Source organism: Strigops habroptila, chromosome 3 (genome assembly GCF_004027225.2).
Source record: "Strigops habroptila isolate Jane chromosome 3, bStrHab1.2.pri, whole genome shotgun sequence".
Taxonomy (NCBI): domain Eukaryota; kingdom Metazoa; phylum Chordata; class Aves; order Psittaciformes; family Psittacidae; genus Strigops; species Strigops habroptila.
In genome coordinates this window covers 51,549,778-51,574,357 of record NC_044279.2, presented here as the reverse complement: position 1 = coordinate 51,574,357, position 24,580 = coordinate 51,549,778, and the positions used below count along the sequence as shown (strand labels likewise).

The 24,580-nt window shown below is 42.2% G+C and overlaps 1 protein-coding gene across 1 annotated transcript; it reads right to left on the bottom strand.

Annotated features, from left to right (window-relative positions):
* Positions 1-4,949: 4,949 nt before the first annotated feature.
* On the bottom strand, positions 4,950-8,280 carry FGF23 (fibroblast growth factor 23). Its single transcript, XM_030478937.1, has 3 exons — positions 8,058-8,280; positions 5,930-6,033; positions 4,950-5,387 (listed from the first exon to the last, which is right to left on the bottom strand). The coding sequence occupies exons 1-3, from the start codon at positions 8,278-8,280 to the stop codon at positions 4,950-4,952; spliced, it is 765 nt and encodes a 254-aa protein (XP_030334797.1).
* Between the last annotated feature and the right edge of the window lie 16,300 nt (positions 8,281-24,580).

Here is a 24,580-nt window from a genome sequence, read left to right as displayed (position 1 = left end):
AATTTAATATGCTCCTGTCAGGGAAAATGACTAATCTTTATCCCAGAATTTGGAAAGCACATCTAAAATTACACGTCCGTAAGCAACTATTTTAAATAGATCTGTCAAGTTGGGTGTGGAACTGTGTGACTAGAGAATAGGAAATAAAATATTTTTTATTTGAGAACAAAGGACAAAGTAATTTTACAGAACTGTTAGTTTGACCTTAATAACATTCAAGGCGTTAGAGCAAATTCTGAAGGAGAATGTAATTACAGACGAGAGGTAAATGAAACCTTGACTATAATTCAATGAATTTTTCGCATAAGTAGTTCACACTAGACTAAATTGATAGTTCTTTAGTGAAAGAACTGATGTTTAGCAAGGGGGAAAATGATGGAAAATGATCTAGGTGAATTTTAATTGAACACTTGACAGCATGCCACGATGGAAACCATCAGCTCAACTGGAAAAGATAAATGTTACTAGAAAAAAAAAGGTGAAGTAGGAATGCAGGCAATTTATGGGCATATGAGTAAGTAGTAATGTCCAAGGTCAAGCACCGAGCTAGAGTAAATTTAGTATTTAAGTTCCTCATGGGGGATTTTTTTTTTTTTAATTACTTTGAATAAGAATATAGGAATGTGGAAATATTAATGAGGAATCATCACCAATAACTAGGTTGGTCAGAATATCATGCAGAGGAAGAAATGATGGAGGCGTGAAATTAAAGACATGGCATGAAACCACTCACTACAGACTACAAGCTCAGGCACTTTGAGACCCATGACAAGAATATCCTCTACAAGCTGGAAGGTAATTGTTGATAACTATGAAGGAGGAGAAACACCTGGGGTAATATTAACCTCTGACTTACTGTGGGAAGTTGGTGGTGTTGCATTTAGAAAGACAAGCCTGATCCTGAAAGGTGTCTTTCGTCAAGGTAAGGAATCATTGTGCAATCATTGCCATTGTGCAAGCAGTGATGAGATCTCACCTGCAACACTACGTGTAATTCTTGCCGCTTTCAAGGAGGAGCTGGGAAATGTAGTTCTAGCTTGAAAATGAGAAACAATGACCTGGGTTAAATAAATCAAACCCCCTGAGTTATTCAGGTAAACACCAAGAGCATTTTGTAAAAGACTTCCTGTTACCAACATATCCGAGAGTTGGTGCTTAATGCATGGTTAGTTCTGGGGGAGCAAGTAGGCAATATTGCACTTAGGAAGTTGCTAGTTTTAAACATTGTGCCTTCCTAAGCAGGTTGCTTACCCTGAAAGCTAACAGACAGGAATGAAGTTCACTCTTGGGCAGATGAATCTCATTTAGGGTAGAGGAAGGGGAGACCTACTTTACAGAAGGATTTCAAGCTCAGTAGAACACCCAAGAAATCATAGAAATTGAAGTTAAATTTAGCTAACTTGCCAATCTTACTACTTCTTGAGTCTTAAAATTGGTCCTTCTCCCTTCTGAAAACATCTAGGCTGCATCTAGAGTTGTGCCTTAGCCTCAGCAAATAGACTCCTGGCTTATGCATCAGATGTTGTTCGAGTACAGTGAAGAATTGTTGGGTATGATGATTTGCTCAGGGTTCTGGAATGGGTTTGTGGTCTAATTAAAGCTGCTGTCCACCGTGTCGTTCAGCAAAACCACATAGCCCTCAACTAAGTTACTAAGCAGAATACTCAATTTCTGTTAGATATTATCCAGATCAGCCACTTAACAGAACACAAAATAGACTGGGGTGTGTGGTAGGTTAGTGAAGATTTACAGAATTAAAGGAATAAAGGTTAAAAGGAAATGCAAAGATGCTCTAAGATGTGTGAATCATCATGCTCTAGGATCTGAAACAGTGTCACAAGGCTTGGAAGAAACCAGGTGCTACGTTATCATTATTGGGACTATCCTTTCAGATGCCTGGTTCTGGTCACTGTCAGGAGTCTGGGCCAGGTGCAGCCCTTCACGTCCTGTCTTCCTCTGTTAGAACAACTCCAGGTAATAAAACTGAATGGGTCTCTTATTTCTTTGAGTAGCCAAATATACCTCATAATCTTCATCTCCAGGTAGTGTTTGAGACCTGTATGTGACTGGCACCTTACTCTTTTTTCATACTTCTTTCACAAGCATACATGACTCAAAAATAAGACTTCATTCATCCTTGTGAAAAGCACAGGGGCTTGGCTGAAAAGGGTGCAGAAATGTTTGTCTTTCAGCTCCAGCATAAATCCTCTATATGAACCTCTTTGACTTCTAGCCATGGACTTTCTTTGAACGTCTGATTTTCTAAAAACCGCAGAATCGGATAATAATGTAAAAAGAGGGTGAATCCCTGTTAAATCAAGCTAAGGGCTGAAGACAAGGGTAGGGGAAGACAGGATGGTGGTTGATGAAAAGAGCCTAGCAAAGGCCTGCACAGCCGGCAGGAGAGCAGAAACAGTGTTTGCGTGAGCCCATGTTATGCTGTTATGTTATGTTTTTCTGGGCTTTAGGCACCACCACTGTCTGTGACTGTTCTCAAACTGCATTGCAGGATTGTTACTGAAGAGCACTTTGTAAAATTACACAGTCTGCAGTGAGATAAAATCTAGCAATAGAACGAATAGATGGGAGCTCTTGAAATGGCCAGCTCAGTCTCCTCTGACCATTGTCCTTGCACCTTCAGCAGCTCTGGAAGGAGAGAGCACTGACCAAAGGCAATGTGAGTGTCTTGGGAGGGAAGGTAGAAGGTTATATCAAGGCATCAAGCTATGTAATTCCCAACCCCCACCTTGGCAAAAGAAGCAGGGTTGAAACACTGATGGGTGATGTCTACCTGGCACTTAGTTCTCAGTTGTGAGAAATGCGCTTTGTGGTTGTTTTGCTGCAAAACAGAGCCTTAGCATAGCCCTAGGAATGGAGTTACAATGTTTTGTGTGAGTGTTATGGTAATTTACCAAGTATCTTTTATCCTAAGATCTTGGAGCCAGGATCACAAATATTTCCTAGTGGACTGAACTGCTAGGTCAGTGGTTTCCCATTGCTTCTGGGTTGCAGAAATTGTTTCTCCATAGAGATGACAATCCCTTCATGATCAGCCTAGACCTACTAAGACTTTTTCTCATCCTCTTTCACAGATCTTTCATAGTTGTGGTGCATGAAACACCTCAGAAGATGCATCCTATGAGGCTGAAAATCACAGGGGATAGTGGGACAAAAAATCTCAGACAGTGCTAGTACCATTTGTTCACTCAAGCCTTTCTGGAACAGGGAGCTTGAATAGAAGATGAAGAATCCACCATTTGGAGAGAAGGATAAGTTTATTGGTACATTTATAAAAGGAAATAATCTCTATAGTACATTGTTATAAATATTCATAAATATTCTGTGGGACTTAAGACCCACTCAAATAAATAAATAAATATTGCAATATAAATAAGTAAGGCTTTCTTACTAGCTGGTGACTGCCAGCATCTCCTTTGAAGAATTAATTCTTTCAACATTTCTATACAGTTCTCTATAGTTACAAATATGGCTTTTGATGCAAAATCCACTGTGAATTCACTCTTAGCTTAGGGACTAAATCCTCTGGCTCGTGATAGAGTGAGCAACCATTCTTACTCTGTTCTAATGTATAGAATATATAGAGAATATATAGACTATAGAGATGGTGTAGAGATTTAACGCCACCAACATTTCTCATCAGTTTGATATGGATCAGGACAGAACTTTTCACAATGCAAATTGCTGTAAGTCTTTTGACTTGGAGTCCTGGAGAGCTCTGTGGAACTTACTTCTACCAGTTTAAGCAAAATGAAAACTAGCTCATGTAGTTGCAGTCCAGAGTTCTCAAGGAGCAAAAGCCAAGAAGAATGGTATAAGAATCAAGTAGAATTATTAAGCTAGAACATATACATGAAATCGTACCTCTCCAATGTATAGACAGCAAGGTAAAAAGTCTTGCTGTAATTTGAATAAGCAAGAGAGTACACAACTATCTGCCTGCCCTGCAATTCTCCTGAATCCATTAGAATCACTCCTTTCCTTTTGAGACTAATCAAAACTGTGATGAGTTTAGAGGGTGGAAAGCACCAAAATATGAGTCAGAATTCTTGGTCTAATCCTAATCGTTTGGCTTGTCCTGTGCTCCTAAGAACTTGCATCAGTTAGGCTTAGTAGTGATCCCAGAACTTCTCTCTGGGTTGAAAATATGCAAAACTCATTAATGTTTCTACATTATATTTCCATATTGTGATGCTAGAACTCAGTCAATATAGAAGTGTGGTAGAGAAGCACTAGAGAGACAGTAAGACTCTCTTCTTTTTTTCTCAAACTTCAGCTTGGATTCAGTGTCAGAAATTACTCTTTCTACACAAGACCATTTGATCCTGTCCTGTTCTTCTGTCAGTTATTCCAGTTTTCCATGTGTGCTGCTCCTATGACAGCAGAGTGGTCACTTTTTGACTCATACAGGCATGAAAAGAGACTGAAGGGCCAACTTAGCAGCTAAAAACATAAGTAGTAGTTTTTATGTAATACTGTAACACACTATCAGTCATTTTGTCTGCTGTGCTTGCACAGCCAGGAATGGTACTAGTGAGAGGATTCCCTGCCTTTGTGGGCATCTCATGCTCCAGGGCTCTTCCCAGTTACATCAGAAACGTAACATCTTGTTTCTTGTTTCGTTCAGGTGAATTCTTGTTTTCACTGGTGCACACTTTTGGTGATTCAGATCCTAAAATGTTTGGTTTGCATTCTCCTTTTCAAAAATTTATCTTCTCTCTAGTAAAACACATCCCCATCTGGAAAATGTCCAACTTGTTTTTTTTCCATAAACTGTCACCTATAGGTACAAAATTTGAAATTAAAGATTTCTTACCAATATTTTTTGGGTTTCTAGTAGCCATTTTAGCATTCAAACTGAGTGTGCTAGACAGTTCCTTTTGCCTATTACATTTGCCCGTGTCTTCAGTTTGCAAGTAGCGGGGCTACAGTTATCTTGTAATATAAAAGCGAGGACTGGCGTACCTCCTGGCATCCATCATAGCATGTGGGTCATCTGGGTTGACCACGTCGTTCTGGTTGATTCTCATGGGTTCTCTGGGCATGTGGGAAAAGTCTGCTTGCTGCTGCAACTGAGATCCAAAAAGAGAGATCTTTCTCTGCGGGACTAGGATCTGATGTGGATCCATTGGGTCGATATCTGCACTTCTAGTGTTTCTGTGGGGTTCAGGTGTGTTGAATCGAAACAAAGGGATTTCATTTCTCCTGGACAAAAACTGGGAGTACGATGGTGGATTCACACCAGGGAAGAAAGCTTGTTTAACTCTGCCTAAGCTAACCAGGAAGTTGTGTTTGGGAGATTGGTACACATCGTATCCATTTTCCAGCGTCCTGTGGTTGAACACACAGTCCTCTTGGCTGAAGTAATGCTTAGGGGGAAAAAAAGACACCTGTGAGCAGAGGTACTTGGTGAATGACAAGTGAGCAGGGGGATTTGGTGAATGACAAGTGCCAACTAAAGACGGAAAAAAGGATGAGATCTTGCAGCAAGTGTTTTTCTGATCTGCCAGCTCTGTAACTCGGGCTTAGTCAGATGTAGATCTGAGATGCATGCCCATGTTTTCAGCAAAGGTGTTATAATGATAACACTGTTTTCTTTCAGAGAGCTGCATTGTTTGAACTGCTCCCAACCCATGGCTCTTTGCTGCAGCAGGAATTCAGGCTGATCCATCACTGGATCTCGTTCTGCCCTGACTTACGCAAGCAGGAACTCAGATGATTTTTGTCAGCTCTACAACTCAATACAATCAAAGAAGAGGGGAAAGTTTAACCTAAGTGGCAGATCCTCAGCTCACTTAAATCTGCATCCTCCTACTGTATCTATACACATCTGTCCTAGCTGAAGAAATATGCACCACGGTAGCAGACTTCACCTGCCTTTCAGGCTCAAGTCTTAGTAAAGGTCACTCACCGAACCAAAAATGTTTCCTTTCGTGTCCATACACAGGTAGCGTCCACTCTTGACACCTGTGATTATCACTGAGCCAGCGCCCTCGGACTTGATCATTAGGGCACCTGTTTAGGAAAACAAAGGCATCAAATCCAGGACCCAGTTTGACAGTACACCATTGCTTTACAGATGCTCTGGCTGGAAGTGTCCTCTGGGGGACTATTTGACCACCCTAGATCGGGTTAGCTGTTGGCTTTGTCTGAGTTTTGAATGCTCCCAGGATGGAGATACCACCACCCCTCTGGGTGCCCTGTTCCAGTGCTGTACTAACTCCCAAAGACAACTTTTTATTTCATTGGCATCCCCTCTGAAGTCCCAAACCACAGTATGGGGACATTGCCTTTAGTTCTGTCATTGGCCACTACTAAGAGGAGTTTGTCTCCCTCATCTTTGTGACTGTCCTGTGGTATTAGATCATCCTTAGCCTCCTTTTTGCTATACTAAACAAGCCCATCTCCCTCAACCTTTCCTGATAGATCATGCTCAAGGCCCCTGACCATCCTGAAAACCTTCTGCCAGACCAGCTCCAGTTTCTCCACATCCACCTTGAACAGGGGCTGCTGTAGTGCTCCAAGAGCCGTTTCACCGGTTCTGAGTAACATGGGAGTAACAATTTTCCTTGATCTGCTGACCACAGTAGGTGGTTTGCCTTCCTCTCAAACTGAGTGTGCTGTTGACTTCTGGTTTGACTCAGTGCCTGCTGTAACCCTCAGGTCCTACCCAGGAGGGCTGTACACATCCAGCCTGTGCAGCTGCAGGGGGTTGTTGCAGTTCTTGTGCAGAACTTTTCAATTCTCATTTATCTCAGTGATACTGTGGTGACCTGCAGAGATTCAGTGACCCTCCCTTTCATGACCCCTTTCATTGTCGGATTTTTCCCCCTTCCTGCTCCACTCTTCCCAATACTGGTGTATTTGCTTCATGGCAGATATGGGAAAAACATGAGGGTTTGCTTTCTGTTCTCTAAAACATCACTCTTTTTCTTGACCAATAAACCTAAAATGAGTTTTATAACACCTTAAAAGATGCAGGAAGAATAGCAACAAGACAGTGCAAGCATTCCTGCAAGTGTTTCATTAGTGATTCCTAAAAAACCCCCAAAACAACAAAACCAAAAAATAGCAGAACATAATATTTTTTCTCCTTGATTAAATAACTTTTAAAAACATCTTTTGCTCCTTATATTCTTCTGTAAAAACATCATTACATATGCTTACATTTTCAATTAGGTGAATGAAGAAGACTTTATGCAGCGATAATAGTAAACATGACTTTACGATTCCTAGCTACTTGTGATTTGAGTGCCGCTAAAAGAGAAGTACTTCTGAAATGCTATGAAAGAACCATAAGTCTTAAAAAAACACCCTAATTTTTCTATCAACCATCATGTTTGTGCCAGGTATTCAGTAAAGGAAGAAGAAAACCTTAGTTTTCCATGAAAATAAACTATGACGAGACAATTTAAGAATCTTTTAATTACAAGAGGGAAAATTTAATTCTCATGAACCCTAAAGGCATTTCTTTTATGACGGTCTGGCCTTTCGTAGTTTTCCCCTTTTTAATAGACCTTTGCATACCCATGTTCTAAGCACATTAGAGTTAGTTTTAGTAGTTATCAGCTCTCTACCTGAAACCAAAGATTTTATGGATGCTATCAGTTTTCCACCACTGCTGTGGTGAGTTCCCTCAGTGCAGTTCCTTTTGTAATACTATGACTGCAGTGGGAAGTAGCTATTTGGGGGATGTCACCACCAGCCTCTAATAGGAACTTCCATGAGAATCTGTGGGTAAAATCATGAAGTGAAGGATAGTTCAGGTAGTTTTTGCTTGCAGAGATGTACAGGAACCGTAGGACTTCACGCCTCTCAGGCAAGGAATGAAGTTCTCCATCCACCAGATTTCTTTGGAGCAATTTTGTGTATTTGTTAAGCAGAAGGAGGTTTATATAATTTTTCCCTCCCATAGTTATACTCCTGTGTCTGCCTGCTTAACAAGAGAAGGGGATTTTCTATAGGTAGTGAGGTAGCAAAAGTCTTGTTCTCCCTCCCCTACTCCCCTGAAGACTGAGGGTCCATAGTAAGCTACTTACTGTAAATGGTTTGGTGAGGAACACCATCAACATAGCCATCAGCGTTGATTTGGAGATGGAAGCTGTTCCTCTCTGTATCTGTGTAGAGGTGCACCAGGCGATCTCCATTCCCCCAGCTGGGATTCAGCAGCGGAGAGGAGTTGGGAAAGGCGAGAGTAGCCTTCAGACTACAGAGTACTAGCAACAAGTACCCCAGGCAGTTGTAGGCATTGCTCTGTGGCATGGCTCACCTTTCCTTGCAGTTGGCCAGTATCTGCAACTTGATGTGACTTTGTGCTTCTTGCTTGCTCTTGGTTGCCTGTGTCTGGAGAGTGAATCCTCAGATAAGTTCTTTTCTGCAGAGTCTTATAAAGGGCTGCAAAGTGACATCACACAGGAAAAACTTCTCCACATCCTTGATTTTTGTCAAAGCAACATTTTAAGTGTCCCGAAACCTCAAGGGAAGGATCTCTGGCTAAGGTGCGGGGGGGAAAAATGTAAGGTTTCTAAAGACAGCTCACGAAAGCTAATCATATGTTCAAATGTTATCGACAACTCTGTGACATCTGAAAGCTTCCCACGCCCCTACTGTTAGATCCAGGAAGAGCAATCCACTGCAGTTTACTTTTACTGAAGGGAATGACCCTCCAGACCTGACCGATCTCTTTTTTTTCAGATATGTTTATTCAGATTGCCACCTCCCCTCTCAGTTTCCAAAATACATTCTGATTTACTGGAAACATCAACTACTGATAAAATTTTTTGCAAACGTATCAAAAGCTGATATTAGGTTGCTCTGGGCCTGATTCCTCCTTCATTATGGAGTAAGTTTAGCAGTAAGCCTGTTGGGCTGATATTTGTGTCACTCCATTTAAGCAAAGGAAACTTGACATGATCATGACCCACTTCAAATAAGCTGTCCCTTTTATTTCTCTTGTTTCATTTTGAGCCACCTAAATAATTCGAAGCTGTACAAACAGCTGAAAATTACCTGTAAAACACTTAAAACTGCATGTTTGTTCCTGAATTGCACATCTGGCTGGCAGTCTTTCATGGAGCCATAGGGGTTAGCATGGCCAGTAGATCTAAGATCTGAAACAAACCTGAAATTACTCATATTCACACATTTTTATTACTTCAGGTACAGCAGGCAAGCTTGGGAGGACTACAAAGGGAGAAGTAATAAGTGGACAGTGATGTTAAAAAAGGTCCCAAGATACACCTGCTTTCCAGTTGTCCTGACAATGTTCTGCATCTTTACAAACAAATTTTCTGATACAAAAAAATATACTTCCATTTGTTGTGTGAAAATGCTGTACTGATGTGACACTGTGTATGCAGGTAAAGGATGATAGGAAGAACAGGTTATAAAAAGAGACTGTGCTAAGGTTTCTTTCAAAAATTAATACAAAAGTGAAAAGAGTACCGAACAATAATATTTTTTTTTTTTAAGAAAATGTGAGGATTTTAATTGTAGCAGTCGTAGGTTCAGTTACAATCTCTTGTTGGACACGGTACGCAGAATTCTTAGTTTCATTAACAAGCTGTGGAGCAATGCCACCAGCACCAAACATGGACTGATGGATTGATATAACTGAAACCAACTAATGAAGCTGATCTGATTTGCTTTTATTGCTTGAAATTAGCAAAACTCTGCCAAATTCTTCTGTCACACCTGTGTAAATCCAGAGACTTGCATCAGTGTATATACACTGTGTAAATGACAGCATTTTTTAGCCAAAGTGTATAAGGGTCATATCTTAAACTGAGTAGAGTGACAAAGCTGTCTTCACTGAGAGGCAAGCTAGGCTACAGATGTTTTACTGGTTATAACATCTGACATGCTTCAATTTAAAGAATATCTTGGAAAGAAAGTAGGGTTACGTTTTCTTTTTAAAATGACATGTCTATTTATTGTTGAAATTATCCATCAATATTTCTCACTCTGGTATTAAAACAAATATTTGGGGGTTTTGGTTGGTTTATTGTTTGTTTATTTTGTTTTTCTTTTGTTCCCTTCCATTAGAGTACCATGGAAATGTGCATACGTATACCTCAAAAGCCATTGCAAAAGTTCCTGTGAGAGGCACTTATGTCCTTCTGTGAGAGGATAGTGTGTCCTCTTGGGATTTTTTGTGATTCTTTTGTGAATGCAGTTTTTCTGCTTTGATATTTCGTGTTCAACATGACATTTTTCTATGCTTGCCATTGTTCACTGAGCTGATGTCTCTCCTCTGTCATAGTTGCAGAGAAACAGATCTCAGATGTTAGAAAAACTTATCCAAACCCCATTTTAGCACATGCCAGTTGTGAGCAGCTGTTTCAGTTTTTTACGTGTCAAAGAAGCAAAGACTGCTTTCACATGCCTAAATTGTTTGGCATATTCAAAAGTTTCCTATAGGGTCAGCTTAACTCCAGACTTTGCAGAGTTCTGTTCAAGCTGCTGGGCTAAAGTGAAAGTATTTAAGTCCCTGTGAGGATGATTAGGCAAATTTTGCCTTTCCACAGACCTTTGTTTGTTTTAAACCTATAAATGACTGCTGCATGTTGTTCTTTTTAACAGTCCGTTTCTTTTTTATTCCAAGCTGCTCCATTTATTCGTTCTGCTGATACACCACTCACCTTCTCTTACCCATTCTGCTGCTGAAGTAACCAGGTGTATGAAAGCTTGTTTACTTCTTCAGCTGTGTCTGTTAGTGATGACGGCCTTTCTTCTCATGTATTGCTATGCTGTTGTATCAGCAATAATATTTCTGGAACCTTACCACATACGTTGATACTGCTTTTTTTAGATCTATTGTTCCGAGAGGTTTGATGAATCAACAAGGCTTTTCTCAGTTCTCAGTAAATAATTAGCTGCAGTCTTACAGATGTCTCTTGATTTAGAAGAAAGAAAGAAAACCAAAACTGAATTTGAAGAGCAAAAACATTTCAGTGAACTCAGAACTGCTGTCCATCTTTAACTGCTAACTTAGTCCAAATGGATAATTCAGGTAGTGGTAAGTTTTGTTCAAATAGGAAAATAGGTTAGCCCCTTCCATGAGAAGCCTACACATTTAAGCAGTTAGGAAAGAAAACGGGTGCGGTGAAAACAGCTGTTTGAGTACATGAGGAGCATGAGACATGCTGGTGGGAAAGGGCAGGATTGACCTATGCTTCAGGACTGAACATGGATGTTTCTGTGGTCTGAATGGCCACATTGTCCGCATTCCATCTCAGGGATGTTACACAACCAGTGTCAAGTACCACAGGGCTTTCCTTGGAAGCATCCTGCAGCTGAGAGGTGGCCCAGAGGTACCACCCATGGTGAATGTCAGGAACCACTGAGGTAAAGCGAGGAAATTTTCACTTCGGAGCAAGGTTGAAAGCAAAAGATGCATGAGAGGGGCCCCAGCTCACAGGCTGAAATTTGATGAAACCATTGATGTTCTGCACTTCAGTGGGTCTCATTCCCCTCCTTCTCTCTGCCATGCCTTCATCCCAGGCCTGTTCCTGCTGCCTCCATACTCTTTGCTTCAGGGACAGCACAGGCCTGGCTAAGGCAGTTAGTCTGGGTGCTGAACTGGGCCGGGTGCCTCAGCTGTAATGCCTGTGATGTTTGTGCCTTGCTGGTAGGAGTGCTAGCCCAGGACACACAGCAAATGTGACACAGACCACTGAACATCTGCAAATGAACATAAATACCTTCTGTACTGAATGAAGCAAGTATTCAGTGGAAAGTTTTGTAATTTATTTAAATATTATCATTTAACTGCAAATTATACCCAAAGCCGTACACAGAAGGAACTGAGTTAGGGTCATGGAGGCAGCCTGGGATCTGACTTTCCCTCATTTTCACTGCTTTGAGTTTCAGCATTAAGTCATTTCTGGATCAAAACTACAGTTGCAAATCCATAAAACCCTGATCTCACTAACTGTATGTCATGTCTTGTCCTGCTGCTAGCAAAGTAACTCCTTTCTTTTATAGCTTATCACTGCAGTCAACTGCAGAGGACTTACAAGGGAAAGGCAAGCTTTTTTACAACAAATTTAAGTCACTAAAAGTGATTTGCTCTCAGTCACCTTTTGCAGACCCCTTGAAAATGCTTTATGCACCATCAAAAATTTGCAGGCTAAAAAAGGGAGTTTCCTACTCAGTATAATGAGGCTATCTTCCCTGTTACTGCCTACAAGTGAAAATGCACGTTCACTCTCAGTGCTGGACAAGCTTTCATCATGTAGGAGCACCTGTAGCACTGTTGCTTAATAAAGCATATTGACTTATATTTAAACAGGTGTGTGGCTTGCCCTTTTGCAGAACTCTGTGCTCTCTGGGTATCTGGGATGGCCTCAGGAAGCCTTTTGCTCTCTGCTGTTTCAAAGATCACAAGGGAGTTTGGGTTGGCAGATTTGAAACCACCTCTGCTTTAAACAATTTCCCTTGCACTGCATCTCTTCAAAAAAGGCAGAGAAAACAGGGGCCCTTCCCTCTGTCTCCCCTTCCTTAAAGTCACCGTAATAACTGGCTCTGGGACAATCACATCTTTTGTGCATTTGCGTTGCAAATACAAGGGTGGAGTGCCTCTCCAGAATTTATTCTAGGAATAATGACGCACTAAGTCAACGGTATGTACAGTGGATGCTCTGTGTGTATGTGTGTGCAGGAGCCTTTGCCACAACTTTACCCGATGTTGTTAAACACATCCTGAGTGACCTTATTTGGATGTCCCATTCTTGTCACACTGCCCACGACTAAAGAAAACATCCTGGCTAGGTTCACCTACGTGAAAAAAATGAGGTAAGCACAGCCCACTGGGTCTGGGACTGCAGCGTATACCAGAAGTTTCTGCAAAGTGCTTGCCAAGTATATTGTTTTGGGTCTTCTCTTTTTTCCCCCTCACCCTTTTTCTACATATTAGACATTTCCAGTTTCAGAAGTGCTAGGTCACTTGCACAGACAGCTCAGACAGTGATACTGCTAGAGTAGCTTCCTTGATGCCTTTCTCCACAGGATGGGGGTGAATAGTCTTCCTGAGAAGTGCCCATCCTTGACACTTTTATTTCCAGTCAGGCAGAAGACTGGCATAATCTTCCAGCTGTGGTTCACAAGACCAAAAAGGGGGGCAGCTTTTTACCAGTGGCTTTAGAGACTGTGTGCTTTCAAAATTTAATGCAACAAATGCAGAAAGAGCCCCAGTGTTTCACTGTATTCTGAGAAGGAGGTAGATAAGAAAACAGACTTCCTTGCCTGCAAATGTCCCAGATGGGCATTTGTGATGCTGTTTGTGTTGTTTTGTTCTAGCTAACTGAAATGAAGGGCCTCATTCCTCCTCCAGCTGAAATCCTTGGCAGAGCTCCCACTCAAAGCAGAACCAGTCCCTAAAAGGTTGTGTTTTCTGAACAGAGAGTGTTTCTGTCATTTTAAAGGGTCTGAATTTTCTTAGGTATTATAGACTAGAGCTGCTGATACCCTCCATTTCCAAAGAGCTGCTTCCAGTTTATTGAAACGGAGTCTCCCAGCTTGTGGCACCCATTCTTCTGTGGATGGGAAGCCCCTTTCCCATGGAGACATGCTTCTCCTGCAGCTCGGGTCAGCATCTGGGTACAATCAACCCCATAGATTACCTAATATGCTTGGTAGTAGGTAGATGAGAGGATGTCCTTGCCCAAGGGTGAGACAAATGAGAAAAGTTGGTGGCAATCTGAGGGTGGTTCCCAGCATAGGATTAAGTGGGTGACAAGGGTGGGAGGTATAGCTGTGAGTGAGTACACCAAGACAGTGAAAGAAGAGGGCACGAAGACATCTTTTCACATTTGGCTGTGGTAGTTGCTGCTTTTTGTATAGGAGCAAACTCTGAGGTAATTTGCTTGAGTGATGCAGGTGGTTGAACTAAATGCCCTTTCTCAGTGTCTTGTGGTATGGAGTTCTCCTGATAATCTGTGGCTTAAAATATGTGTATATATTTAAAAACACATAATTCCACCTCTTAGTGTGCAACTTGTAACTGCATCTAAGGTACCATAAGAGTGAAAGAGTTTCAAGTTAATTCTGCCCCTACACACAAACTTGTGTCATCTCTCAGGTGTTTTTTCTCCTCAAAACTAGACAGCCCAACTCAATCTGAGCTCTCACATGGAGGTCTCTGCATGCTTTCTCTGAGCATCCTTTGATTGTTGTTCTTGCTGCTCAGATCCCAGACTGAACACCTTGATTTGCTTCAGTCCATCCTCTATAAAATAAAATCCACATGCCTAACGGTAAGAATATGCAGCACTTGCCCACACCTTGTTTCACTGCAAGACCCTTCTTTATTTCCTGGATACATCTCCATTGTTTCCTATATCCCATAATGAGGTATAAATAGAAATGTGCCCTTGGGGAAGCCGCCTTTTCCTGTGCGATTTTTCAGACTTGAAATTGAAGCATTTGGGTGCTAAATGTCTTGATGCTTTTGTAATCTTTGATGTTTGATTATGGCCACTATATTGAATCCAAACCCTTATAGCCAAATGCTATTGAAATAATTTTGCTATTGAACTGGTCAAATAATTTTTTTTCTCCTGCACATCAACACACACAAGGTAGAGAACTCAACTTTATAGATACTTTTTCAGATGTGTGAACTCCTTGTCTCATAAAAACATGTAGGTGTTGGCAGCACCCAGGTTGGAGTCCAATGTTGTAAAAGGTAGTTTGCTAGCATGGCAAACTACTTGCAATCTTTGAGGCCATTTGGCTTTTCAGCTGCAATGTGAGTTTACTCTTGAGAAATGCGTGCCCTTACGCAGGGGGCTAGTAGGGATGGAGATGGCAACCTTATAAGCAGAAGCAAAAGATTTTAAAAGACACTTTTCCTTTCATTATAGTTTTCTTATTTTATGTTTCCAGATCTGTTTCGGGGAGGAAAAATTCAGGACACTATACACAACACTTAAGTTTTCAACTTTACAGCAATATTTGACCCAGACATAAGTGAAGATAGCGTCTAGCCTAGTCTCACCTCCACAGCTTTGCACCTGAGTTTTAGTGGATAGGCAAGTTCTGAATATTTTTCTGAAGAAGAGATGACATTTTTAAAAAGTACCTCTGTAGCATCAGTTTGGTTTCAGGTGTAAAGAAACAAGTAACAGCCTTGCGAGATATAAAAGATACGTGGATATTACACAACATTCTGACAAACACATTTGAAATGCAACTATAAAGTATTTCTGCACAATGTTTGCAAACCAAACAGAGTGACGTTAGGTTAATGAATGGCACTGAAAAAAAGGAGGAATGAAAATGAATAAATCAGGAGCAGAATACGCAACATACCTTTTACCTTAGTCAGAAAAATAAAAAAAGGAAAAAAGTGAGTGAATTAATTCCCAGCCATCGCCACCTCCATGGATAGTGCTTTGTTTCAAACCATCTGCTCTAGCAGACTTTCTGTACAAAACCTGTATGTCAAAATTCATCAAGACCAAGAGTAAGTATTAGTAATTTAGGGTGAAATAAACAATAGTCACAAGTTGCAACAAAGGAAATTTTGGCCAGAGAGAAGTTAAAAGTTCTTCCCCTGAGAGCAATCAAGGATATGCCCAGAGCAGCTGTAGCCCACAGCCTTGCAAATATTCAGAACTGGAGTGTGCAAGGTCCTGAGTGAGCTGATCTAGCTCCAGAGTTGGTGCTGCTGTTCTCTCAGACTAGAAACCCCTAGGGCCCTCTTCCCACCTAAATCTTTCTCTGATTCTATGACATTGGGTGTGGTAACGTGTGCCATTGACAGTTTCCAATAAAGTCTTTTGTTAGGGAGAAGAGGAGAATAGATAATAAACTTTGTCCTAACCTAGTTTTAAACTTACTCCAAGTATCTTGGGTTCATTTGATTCTGTCCTGGAAGAAGAGACAAAAAGGCTCTAAGTTAAAAAATAAAAGGCACCTAAGTTAAAGAAATGAAGAATGGAAAATGTGAAGAGGGAGGGGGGAATGCAGTGAAACTGACAGAAGATAAAATATGCAGACAACCTCATCATCAGCCAAGAGGCCTTTTTCTATAGGACAGTAATAACACAGCATGTGACTGATATGGTTAGAATTGCTTCAGTACAAGTGCATGTGTTACTCTTTAGCTCTGAGACTTATTTTTTAGTGAGATCTCTGAGTCTAAAACTTGATTCAAGAAACATTTGCTCTCTAAGTTTTAAGAGCAATTTTTTAACCCGAAAACCTAAACAGTAAATGAAGAAGCCCATGACTGAACCAAGCATTACTCTTGTACTCAGTACTTCTAACATAAGGCAAGGACAAAGATTTCCTAAGCTACTGCAAGACAATATGTGATTCTGGACTCTAAAGCATCATGGAGCTCAAACTTTGTAAATGGCAGGGCAAGACAAGTAACAGTAACTTTATTTTTTCACCTAAAACCATGTGAGCTCAGCTTTGCTCAGGAGCTGGGGTCTGGTTGTTGAGGTTTTTCTGTGGTGGGGCACCTGGGGCATAAAGACAAGGGTTTATTACGCTGAATGGAAATCTGGCAAAGATATGCCTTGAACTCTGCCCCTGATTCATGTTTTCCATCACAGAATGGCTTTTCAGGTAGGTTTGCAGCTACACTATTTCTGTGTATTACAGACACAATAGTTCTTCATGATGTTTCCTCAGCCTGTCATGCTGCTGGCAAGGAGGAACTTGAATGGCACACTGGGCCCTGCATGCGCAGGTTCATCGGCTGCTGGGACACTGATCCTGCACCTGGGCCCTACTGATCTTTGGCTATTTCACAGCTGGCACAAGCTGGTGTAATGCTAGGGCTGGTTGGGAAATGCATTCTCTTTCAAAGATGACAAGTAGGCTGGTTTTGCCATCTTTATTGAAGCTTTGGAATCTCATCAAACTGTGCTCAGTTTTCCAAAAACAAAGATTTGCTGGCTGACATTTTCTTGAAAACTTGAATATGCAACTTGACACTCTTTTTTTTTTTAATAAAAAAATATCTTTCTATCATTTCCATAGCCCTAACTGACCTTTTTTACAAGCCAGAGGCTGCCTAGCCTGAACATGACTATGTTTCTTTGACACTGGTGTCACTTCAAGACCCCTTGCTCCATGATTCATTCATCCCTCAGGCTCCACTTGTAGGGAAAGACTGGAAATTAATTCAATTTAACACGTACACGACAGCTGATGACCAGCTCAGCATAAACTGAGGTTGTTCAGAAAGCAAACATGCATAAGAAATTCGATACAGAAGAAATTTCATAGTTACCCAAATGGCCTGTACACCTGCATGTTGATTGTTATGGGGGTATAGAAAATAAATCCTATTTGAGATTCTCCTTGTCTGCTTTTGAAATCTGCAAGTTTCTCTCTAAAATCTGCAACATGATGTCTACAGATATGCTCAAGATTTACAGAATGTGGCACCCATGCATGCCCCATACATGTTCCCTTCCCATTCCTGTATTTTCTATTGCTCTAGTAGTTTCCTTTGCAAAATGTTGCTTTTTGGTGAGCTGGCATGGAAGGGCTGCAGCTTATCTGTCTAGATTCTGAAAACTACCCTGTGCATCAGTGGTATACCCAGTTCTGGCGACCTGCCTAACCAGGTAGTGTGTCTTCTCTAAAAATGTGTATTCTTTCTCCTGTTATGCTTGCTTCGACGTCCTTGGGAATACTGATAATCTAGATATACAGCCTGCACAAGAAAACCAGTTCATGCATCCATCTCCTGTTGTCGTATACTGCAAGGTGACTAAAAGTAGGCTGACAGACTGTTTTATTTTGGTAAAACTCTTCGTTTTATGTTAAGTTTCCTATTTCCCATCATTGCTGTTAATCTAGCACTGGAATTTAGTGCTTTTGCATAGGGTTAGCTACGTGGTTAAGTACTTCACATAATTTCACCAAGGGACTGTCAATCAAGCCAGGCAAGATCATGAAATTAAAGTCAAATAAGCTGCGTGTTCCCATCAACTCAGCCTGAAATCTGAAGGCCTGGCTGCATGGAAGCACTGCCAAGAGTCAAGGTATGGTAAGGATTTGTCATGCATCCATTATTTTGCAGTAACTGCTTGTGTTTTGACCTTGTGGCAAATTTAAGCTGGCTTGTCCCTCCCTGGATAACTGGGACAGTTAAAGTGCTGTTGAAAACAGATGATGATCTCACTGAATGACACCTATGCTAGTTATCATAGCTACCTTCCTTATGTTTCGGTAGCCTCTTCAATAAACTGGAAGATTTGTGTTGGCCCAGTGAGTCCTGAGCCCAGGTCACAGACGGAGTAACCCCAGGAAAAGAAACAGGCTCTGATCACCTGGAATGACTTGGTTCTCATCGCAAATGCTTAAGAAAAAAATAGTTGCTCTTCTCCAGACAGCCCTGAAACAAATATAATTGCAAATGACTACATTGGTTTATACATTATCGCTAGTGATTGTTCATTTGACATAAGTTGGTATGGTTGTGTTTTCCTTGGAGGAGCTATTCCAGTGCTGTGAGCTCTGGCCCATGAAATCATAAGCACACAATAAAATCGTGAATTGTAAACAGTTAATTTAGGGGACAGAAATTTAGTCCCAATCAAGGCATTTTGGTCCACACCCTGTAATAAAAAATAACCAACAGTAACATGCATGCATGCATGCAATCCAGGGTTGAATAATACGTTCACATCTCATGATCCAAGGACACAGCTTGTTCAGCTCATCTGGACTTGTTGGCCCCTTGGATTTTGGCCAAACACTTTTCAGCAGACTACAGCTTCCAAAACAAACATGCTTTTAGGTTGAGCTGGATGCAGAGCTTGGCTGGGGAGAAAAAAGAAATCTCTGCTTGTGGCTGCATACTTGGTTGGTTGTTTTTAGGACTTTTTTCCAGTGACAGCTATTTCATCAGCCAGGATTGGTCACTGCACTTTACTGTAATTCAAGTTTGCATTATATATATTAAACCTAGAGATTCCCACACACTGCTTGTCTTCGCCTCTGTCTCCTCCTCAGTTACCTAACTGTTGGAAGAGACTCTTACTTCCTCCTTTACTCTTGCATTCTGACAAGGAAATCAAATATCTTCCTGGTTTCTGCTGAGTCATTTGTAATTCCAAACGTGAGGCACAAGAGCTTGCAGTAGGGTCATTTTTCCAAGGGATAAAGTCATCTGCAGTTAAACACCTGGGACCTAATTCTGTCCTCCACTGCTTAAACTGATGCAGAGCAGGGTGGCCTCAGTGAATGCCAAAAGTAAAACCCCAAAAACAGAATTCAAAAGAGATTTGGGGTTATTTCCTTTTATGAGCATATCTTAAGTTACACAGACAATACTGACCAGCACTCTGATGTCACTGAGACACCTTTAAATCATGGCCTGCAAACGTCTGTCAAAGATGCTGATTATTCTCTGCTTTCCTTAGCAACAGTGGGAATGGAACTGAGCATTGCTAAACTCCATAGGGACCGGACTGTTTCACAACATTTTAATTTGTTTGCAAATCACTTAATGAAATCCAGACAACAGCCTCACCCCATTGTCATGCTCTTACACAAAACTGTCTTAAATGAATGTCTGGCAGTTCCCTTGAGAGGCTGGAGGGGGAATCCCGGCTTTATAGACACTCTGCCTTTGCCACTCCTTGCCCTTTGAGACTCTAGTGTAAGAAAGACTATCAATGCAACCAATAAAAAAACAATGGCATATTGGGTTGCATTAGCAGAAGCATAGCCAACAGATTGAAGGAAGTGTTTGTTTCCCTTTTGTGAGGCCACATCTGACACTGTGTCTAGTTTTGAACTCTTTGCACACATTGCAAGAGAGATGTTAACAAGCTGGAGCAAGCCTAGAGAAGGGGGACTAAGGTGTGTGCAGACTGGAGCACATGATGTACAAGGAAAGGCTGTTGGAGCAGGGTTTGTTGAGGCTGGAGAAGATAAGGGGGCAAATCTGGCTGCAGTTTTTCTCCGTGAAGGACAAAATACAGAAGAGGGGAGTGATTATTATCAGCATGCGGAAAATACATTGCTGAGGCATTTGTCCACTCTCCATTTATCGGAGTTGCCTCAATTCAGCCTGTATGGCTAATTTAGTTTCCTACCTTGTCGCTTTTGCAGCGTCCCCTGCCTGCATACAAGAGACAGTGCAGGGAACTTCAGTTCATCATCCAGGGTTATGTACGAATCCTGTGGCAGAGCTGGGAACTGAGTCTGGGACTCCCAAATGCTAGTCCAGCACCATGTAAACTGTTCCCTGCTTCCTCTGCAATTACAGAATCCCAGTGTGAAATTTGTCCCAGAGGTGTCTTTCTCCTCCAGCTCCAGAATCAGAAAGTTTGTACAGAACAGTGAAAATCCATGCTAATATTGCCAGTTCCCAGACAAGTGTGGTGTTAATCTCCAGAGTTATGATGATGCATCTCAGTCTAGGAGGTCCCAGGTGAGGCTGGTCAGGGCCATTAAGGCCAATCAGTGCCCTCAGGGCTCCAGCAGCAACCTCTCTGCCCAGCCAGGCACATCCTCACACTGGTCTGGGATCAGGAGGAACTTGCTGCTGAGGGACTACATTGCTTTGGGGCACTAATGGGATTTTATGGGGTGCAGAGCCAGAATAGTGAAGTGGAAAGGGACATGACAGGAAAGACTTAGGGCTGGGGAGCTGACCAGCCTCAGGGACTGTTCTAAAAAAGAAATGCATGAAAAATGCTGAATGCTTTCAGTCATCACTTTTCTGATGTACCTGTGTGCATGTTCTAGAATGCGAGTTACAGTTGCATATGTAAACACCTTATCTAAAGGTGTTTTGTTTTACTTTGTTTTGTTTTTACTGAATTGAAAGCCTATTTTTTCTTTTTTTTCCTTTGAAGAAAGCTCTGGCTACATCTTTTTGTGAAACTAATGTAATACCTGCCACTCTTCTAGAAAAGCTGTGCTAGCCCAGTAGTTGATGGAGAAGTGGCTATAGCTTTGTATGATGCTCCAGATTTTCCAGGTGAGTTAAATCTCTGTCCAGCGAATTTCTTCATGTGCTTTTTTTCTCAGTGTGAATGACCAACCCCTCCTGTGTTTTTTTTTCCCTGCTGTGTTTCTTCCACCCCGCCACCCCACACCCCGACCTGACGTTTCTGCAGGTGGCACACTGCCCCCTGGCAGCCAGAGCACCAGCATCTTCCCCGGGGCTCCTGGTCCTGCCAAGAGCATCTCTGCTGGGCGGTAGAGACTATATCATTTGTGGTCGCTTACAAATGGTTCCACAGCACCATTTGCAATAATGCACTGGGTGAGGTAACAGGGGAAAAGGGATTTCTTAACATGTTTTAAAGTTGCTGTCTTCAGTGTAATCTGGAAAAGGCTGCTTCTTTCCCACTCACGGTGCTCCATGCTGCTAACCAGGATTTCCTGCCACAGGTGACATGAGGAATAGCAGGGTGATTCAATGAGCCTTGTCATTTTATGTCATACAACTACAGAATCATAGTTTGGTTTGGAATAGTTCTTTTAGGTCACCTAGTCCAACCTCCCCCTGTCGTGAACAGGGACATCTTCAACTATGTCAGGTTGCTCAGAGCCTCATCCAGCCTGACCTGGAATGTTTCCAGGGATGGGGTATCTTCTGCCTCCCAGGGCAATTTGTTCCAGTGTCCTCATCACAAAAAAAAATTCTTCCTTATATCTAGCCTGAATCTCCCCTCTTTTACTTTAAAACCATTACCCCTTGTCCTATCACAACAGACCCTACTAAAAAGTCTGTCCCCATCTTTCATATAAGCCCCCTCTAAGTACTGAAAGGCCCCAATAAGGTCTCCCTGATGCCTTCCCTTCTCCAGGCTGAACAACCACAACTGTCTCAGCCATTCTTCACAGGAGGAGTGTTCCAGCCTTCTGATCATTTTTGTGGCCCTGCTCTGGACTGTCTCCAACATGTCCATGTCCTTTAAGGCATTCTGTGTGAAACTGCCTTTGATGCCTAGGCTCAAACTTTATGTTTGCAAAGAACTTGGCACATCTTCAGGTCAGAAAATTTGGAGCAAAAGCAAAATAGTTTTCATGATCAATTTACATGCCTAGTGTTACGAAAAGTTGCTCATCAAGAAAATACCTGCATCCAAAATACTGTGTTCTGTGGCTTCACAGTTAGACTTGTGACTTTCCTACATAAGGGTGCAGCTGAGAGACCCAAATCCTATATCCAATCACAGCTACGAGGTGGTCTCCTTTCCCGCTTGTGCCCAAGTCCATGGTACAGAACCCACACTTGGACTCTGACATCTAGCTGCTAAATAACAAAATAGCCACCAGAGGGCAATAATAATAAGGGCCAATAAAAAATTGCAGTCATCAGCCTCAGGAGGTCAGACTCTGTCTACCTGTGCCCTTTCATTGCTTTCCCTTCAGGGCAGTGGATCCTTCAGGTGATTTCTGCAGCCATTTGTGTTGGTAGGGGTGAGTTCCAGTAGGAAGGACAGTTTCTGGTCAGTGCACAGGGCAGATGTGGGTTGTGTCAAGGCCAGATAGGAAGATGCCATCAGCTCTTAGACTGCCCTCCAGCAAGGCACAAGCTGTGCTGGTGACCCCTCTAAGACACCTGTTTGTGTTGGTGTTGACCCTTTTTGAGTTGCTATCCAGGGTTTCATCCAGACCTTAATGAATCATGAGGCTATCACAGGGGCTGTTAGAAGGGTAGGGGGGATTCTTCCTCATACAACCTCCCCTAGCTTTGAAATTGATCCTGCATTGAGCTAGAGGCTGGGTTCAAGCTCTCCAGCAGACCTTTCCCATCTAAATATCTCTGATTCCATGACCAGCATGTTCCCAACATATACTAAGCCCTTCGCTTTCTTTGAGAAGAAAGTGTTTACTGCTCTTTCATACATATTTACACTTATTTGTTTATTCTCACCTTGCTACCCTTGCTGAGCAGCTTTTGCTGTCTTCAGGAAGATGGAGTACTGTCTGCTTTCACCTGTGTTCCTCCTCACACTGTCACCTCCAGCCAGCTCAGGGCTGGCGTGTCTATCAGGAGCTGTTGACAACCCAGGCTCATCACGCTAATGAAAACAGCACCTGCTGCCTCATATAGATGGTGGATCACCAGAGAAGCCAGAGCCTGAGTAAGTGGACAGATTATGGATCTCTGCCAATGGCTTCAGGCCAGGAAACACAGAGGGCAGCACAACTTGGAGGAAGACGGAGAGAAGGGACATGCTGGGACACTCCTACTCTACTCTGGGTGCAAGGAGAGACTTTTCAGAGGAGCAGTTATGTTTTCAGTGACAGGTTTAGACAAAAAGACTTGGGAGGAAAGAAGAGACTAGAACAGGATTAGTGCAATAAGTTAGGAGAATATTTTTGTTTAACTTACATTTGCCCTTGCCCCCTTAAAATTTCTCCTTCCCTGATAAGCATCCCACAGCTTGTCAGCATGCGCAGTGGAGAGCTGCTGAGGCAGAAACCATAATCAAAGCTGCTGAGGCAGAAACCATAATCAAAACCATAATCAAATACAAAGAAGGTAACTGTGTCACAGGTTTACCTGTAGGAACAGGTACATCATTAAATTTCAAATTACCTGGGAGGAAGCAGAAAATTATGTAAACCAAGCAGTGGCCTTAGCCATCATCCCTTGTCCTCCAAATTCTCTGGAGGCTTTTCATGCCCTAAGCTGAAAGCACTGGGTGGGAAGGGAGCATGGGCACTGTCTGTGCCTTGCAGGGCACCTGGGCACTTGCCTAGGTGTGTCTGCAGCATCCTCTTTCAAAGGGCAAACTGTGATACAAGGAGAAGAAACTAGCCTGTGTCTGAGGGTGTCTCTTGTGAGCTGGCCGCGTGTAGCCTTTTCCTAGCCTCTGCAGATGAATCCATGCAAGAACATTGATGTTTCTCTTTTGCTGGGGGTAGGTTGGTTTACCTGAGCTGCCAGTTTGTCCTGTTGTTTCCAGTCACTGCAAGTGGGCTGTGTATCTTCTCCTATTCCCACTTCCACCTACAGCAATCAGCCTTCAGATCTGTAAATATGGCACTTCTATAGCAGACAGAAGCACTGCTTAACCCACCAGCAAAACGTAGTCCTCTCTCACGTGAAATGTGGCACATGCACAGAGCACCGATATGCAAGAATTTCTGACAACTTGTAAGCAAAGGGAGTCATTATGGGGGAGCATAGTGTGGGACAGGATTTGGCTACTCTCATCCTGTCCCACACATAGGAAGCCAAAAGCCATACAAATGCAGAGAATGGTGTTTAGCCAGTGTGGTGGTGCTGATGTTCTTGTGCTCCTGAGGAGGGCCACCAGCAATCAGAGCTCTGGAGACTTGTGCACTCTGTGGTATCATGCTGGTAAGGATTAAACAGCACACTTGAACCAAAAAGCACGTGGCAGGTTCCCAGCTATTGGTTTCTAATACCTTAGTCTGTGTCCCCAGAGTGGGAGAGGTCTGTAATAATATAACTAACTGAAGGGCTGATTAAATGACAACTTGGGAGTGGAGAAAGGGAGAGCAGAACTTACCAAATCACTGAAATGTGGCAGTGTTACCAAAATACCTGACTTTGAGGCATAGTGAGGCAAAAACCTCCAGACATGGCTGGAGGAAG

Excerpts from the sequence above, each read along its gene's own strand:
- FGF23 (XM_030478937.1), bottom strand. The coding sequence starts at position 8,280 with ATGCCACAGAGCAATGCCTACAACTGCCTGGGGTACTTGTTGCTAGTA. Across the intron at positions 6,034-8,057 it reads TCCTCACCAAACCATTTACA|GTGCCCTAATGATCAAGTCC; the intron begins GTAAGTAGCTTA and ends TTTCCTAAACAG. Across the intron at positions 5,388-5,929 it reads AAGGAAACATTTTTGGTTCG|CATTACTTCAGCCAAGAGGA; the intron begins GTGAGTGACCTT and ends TTTCCCCCTAAG.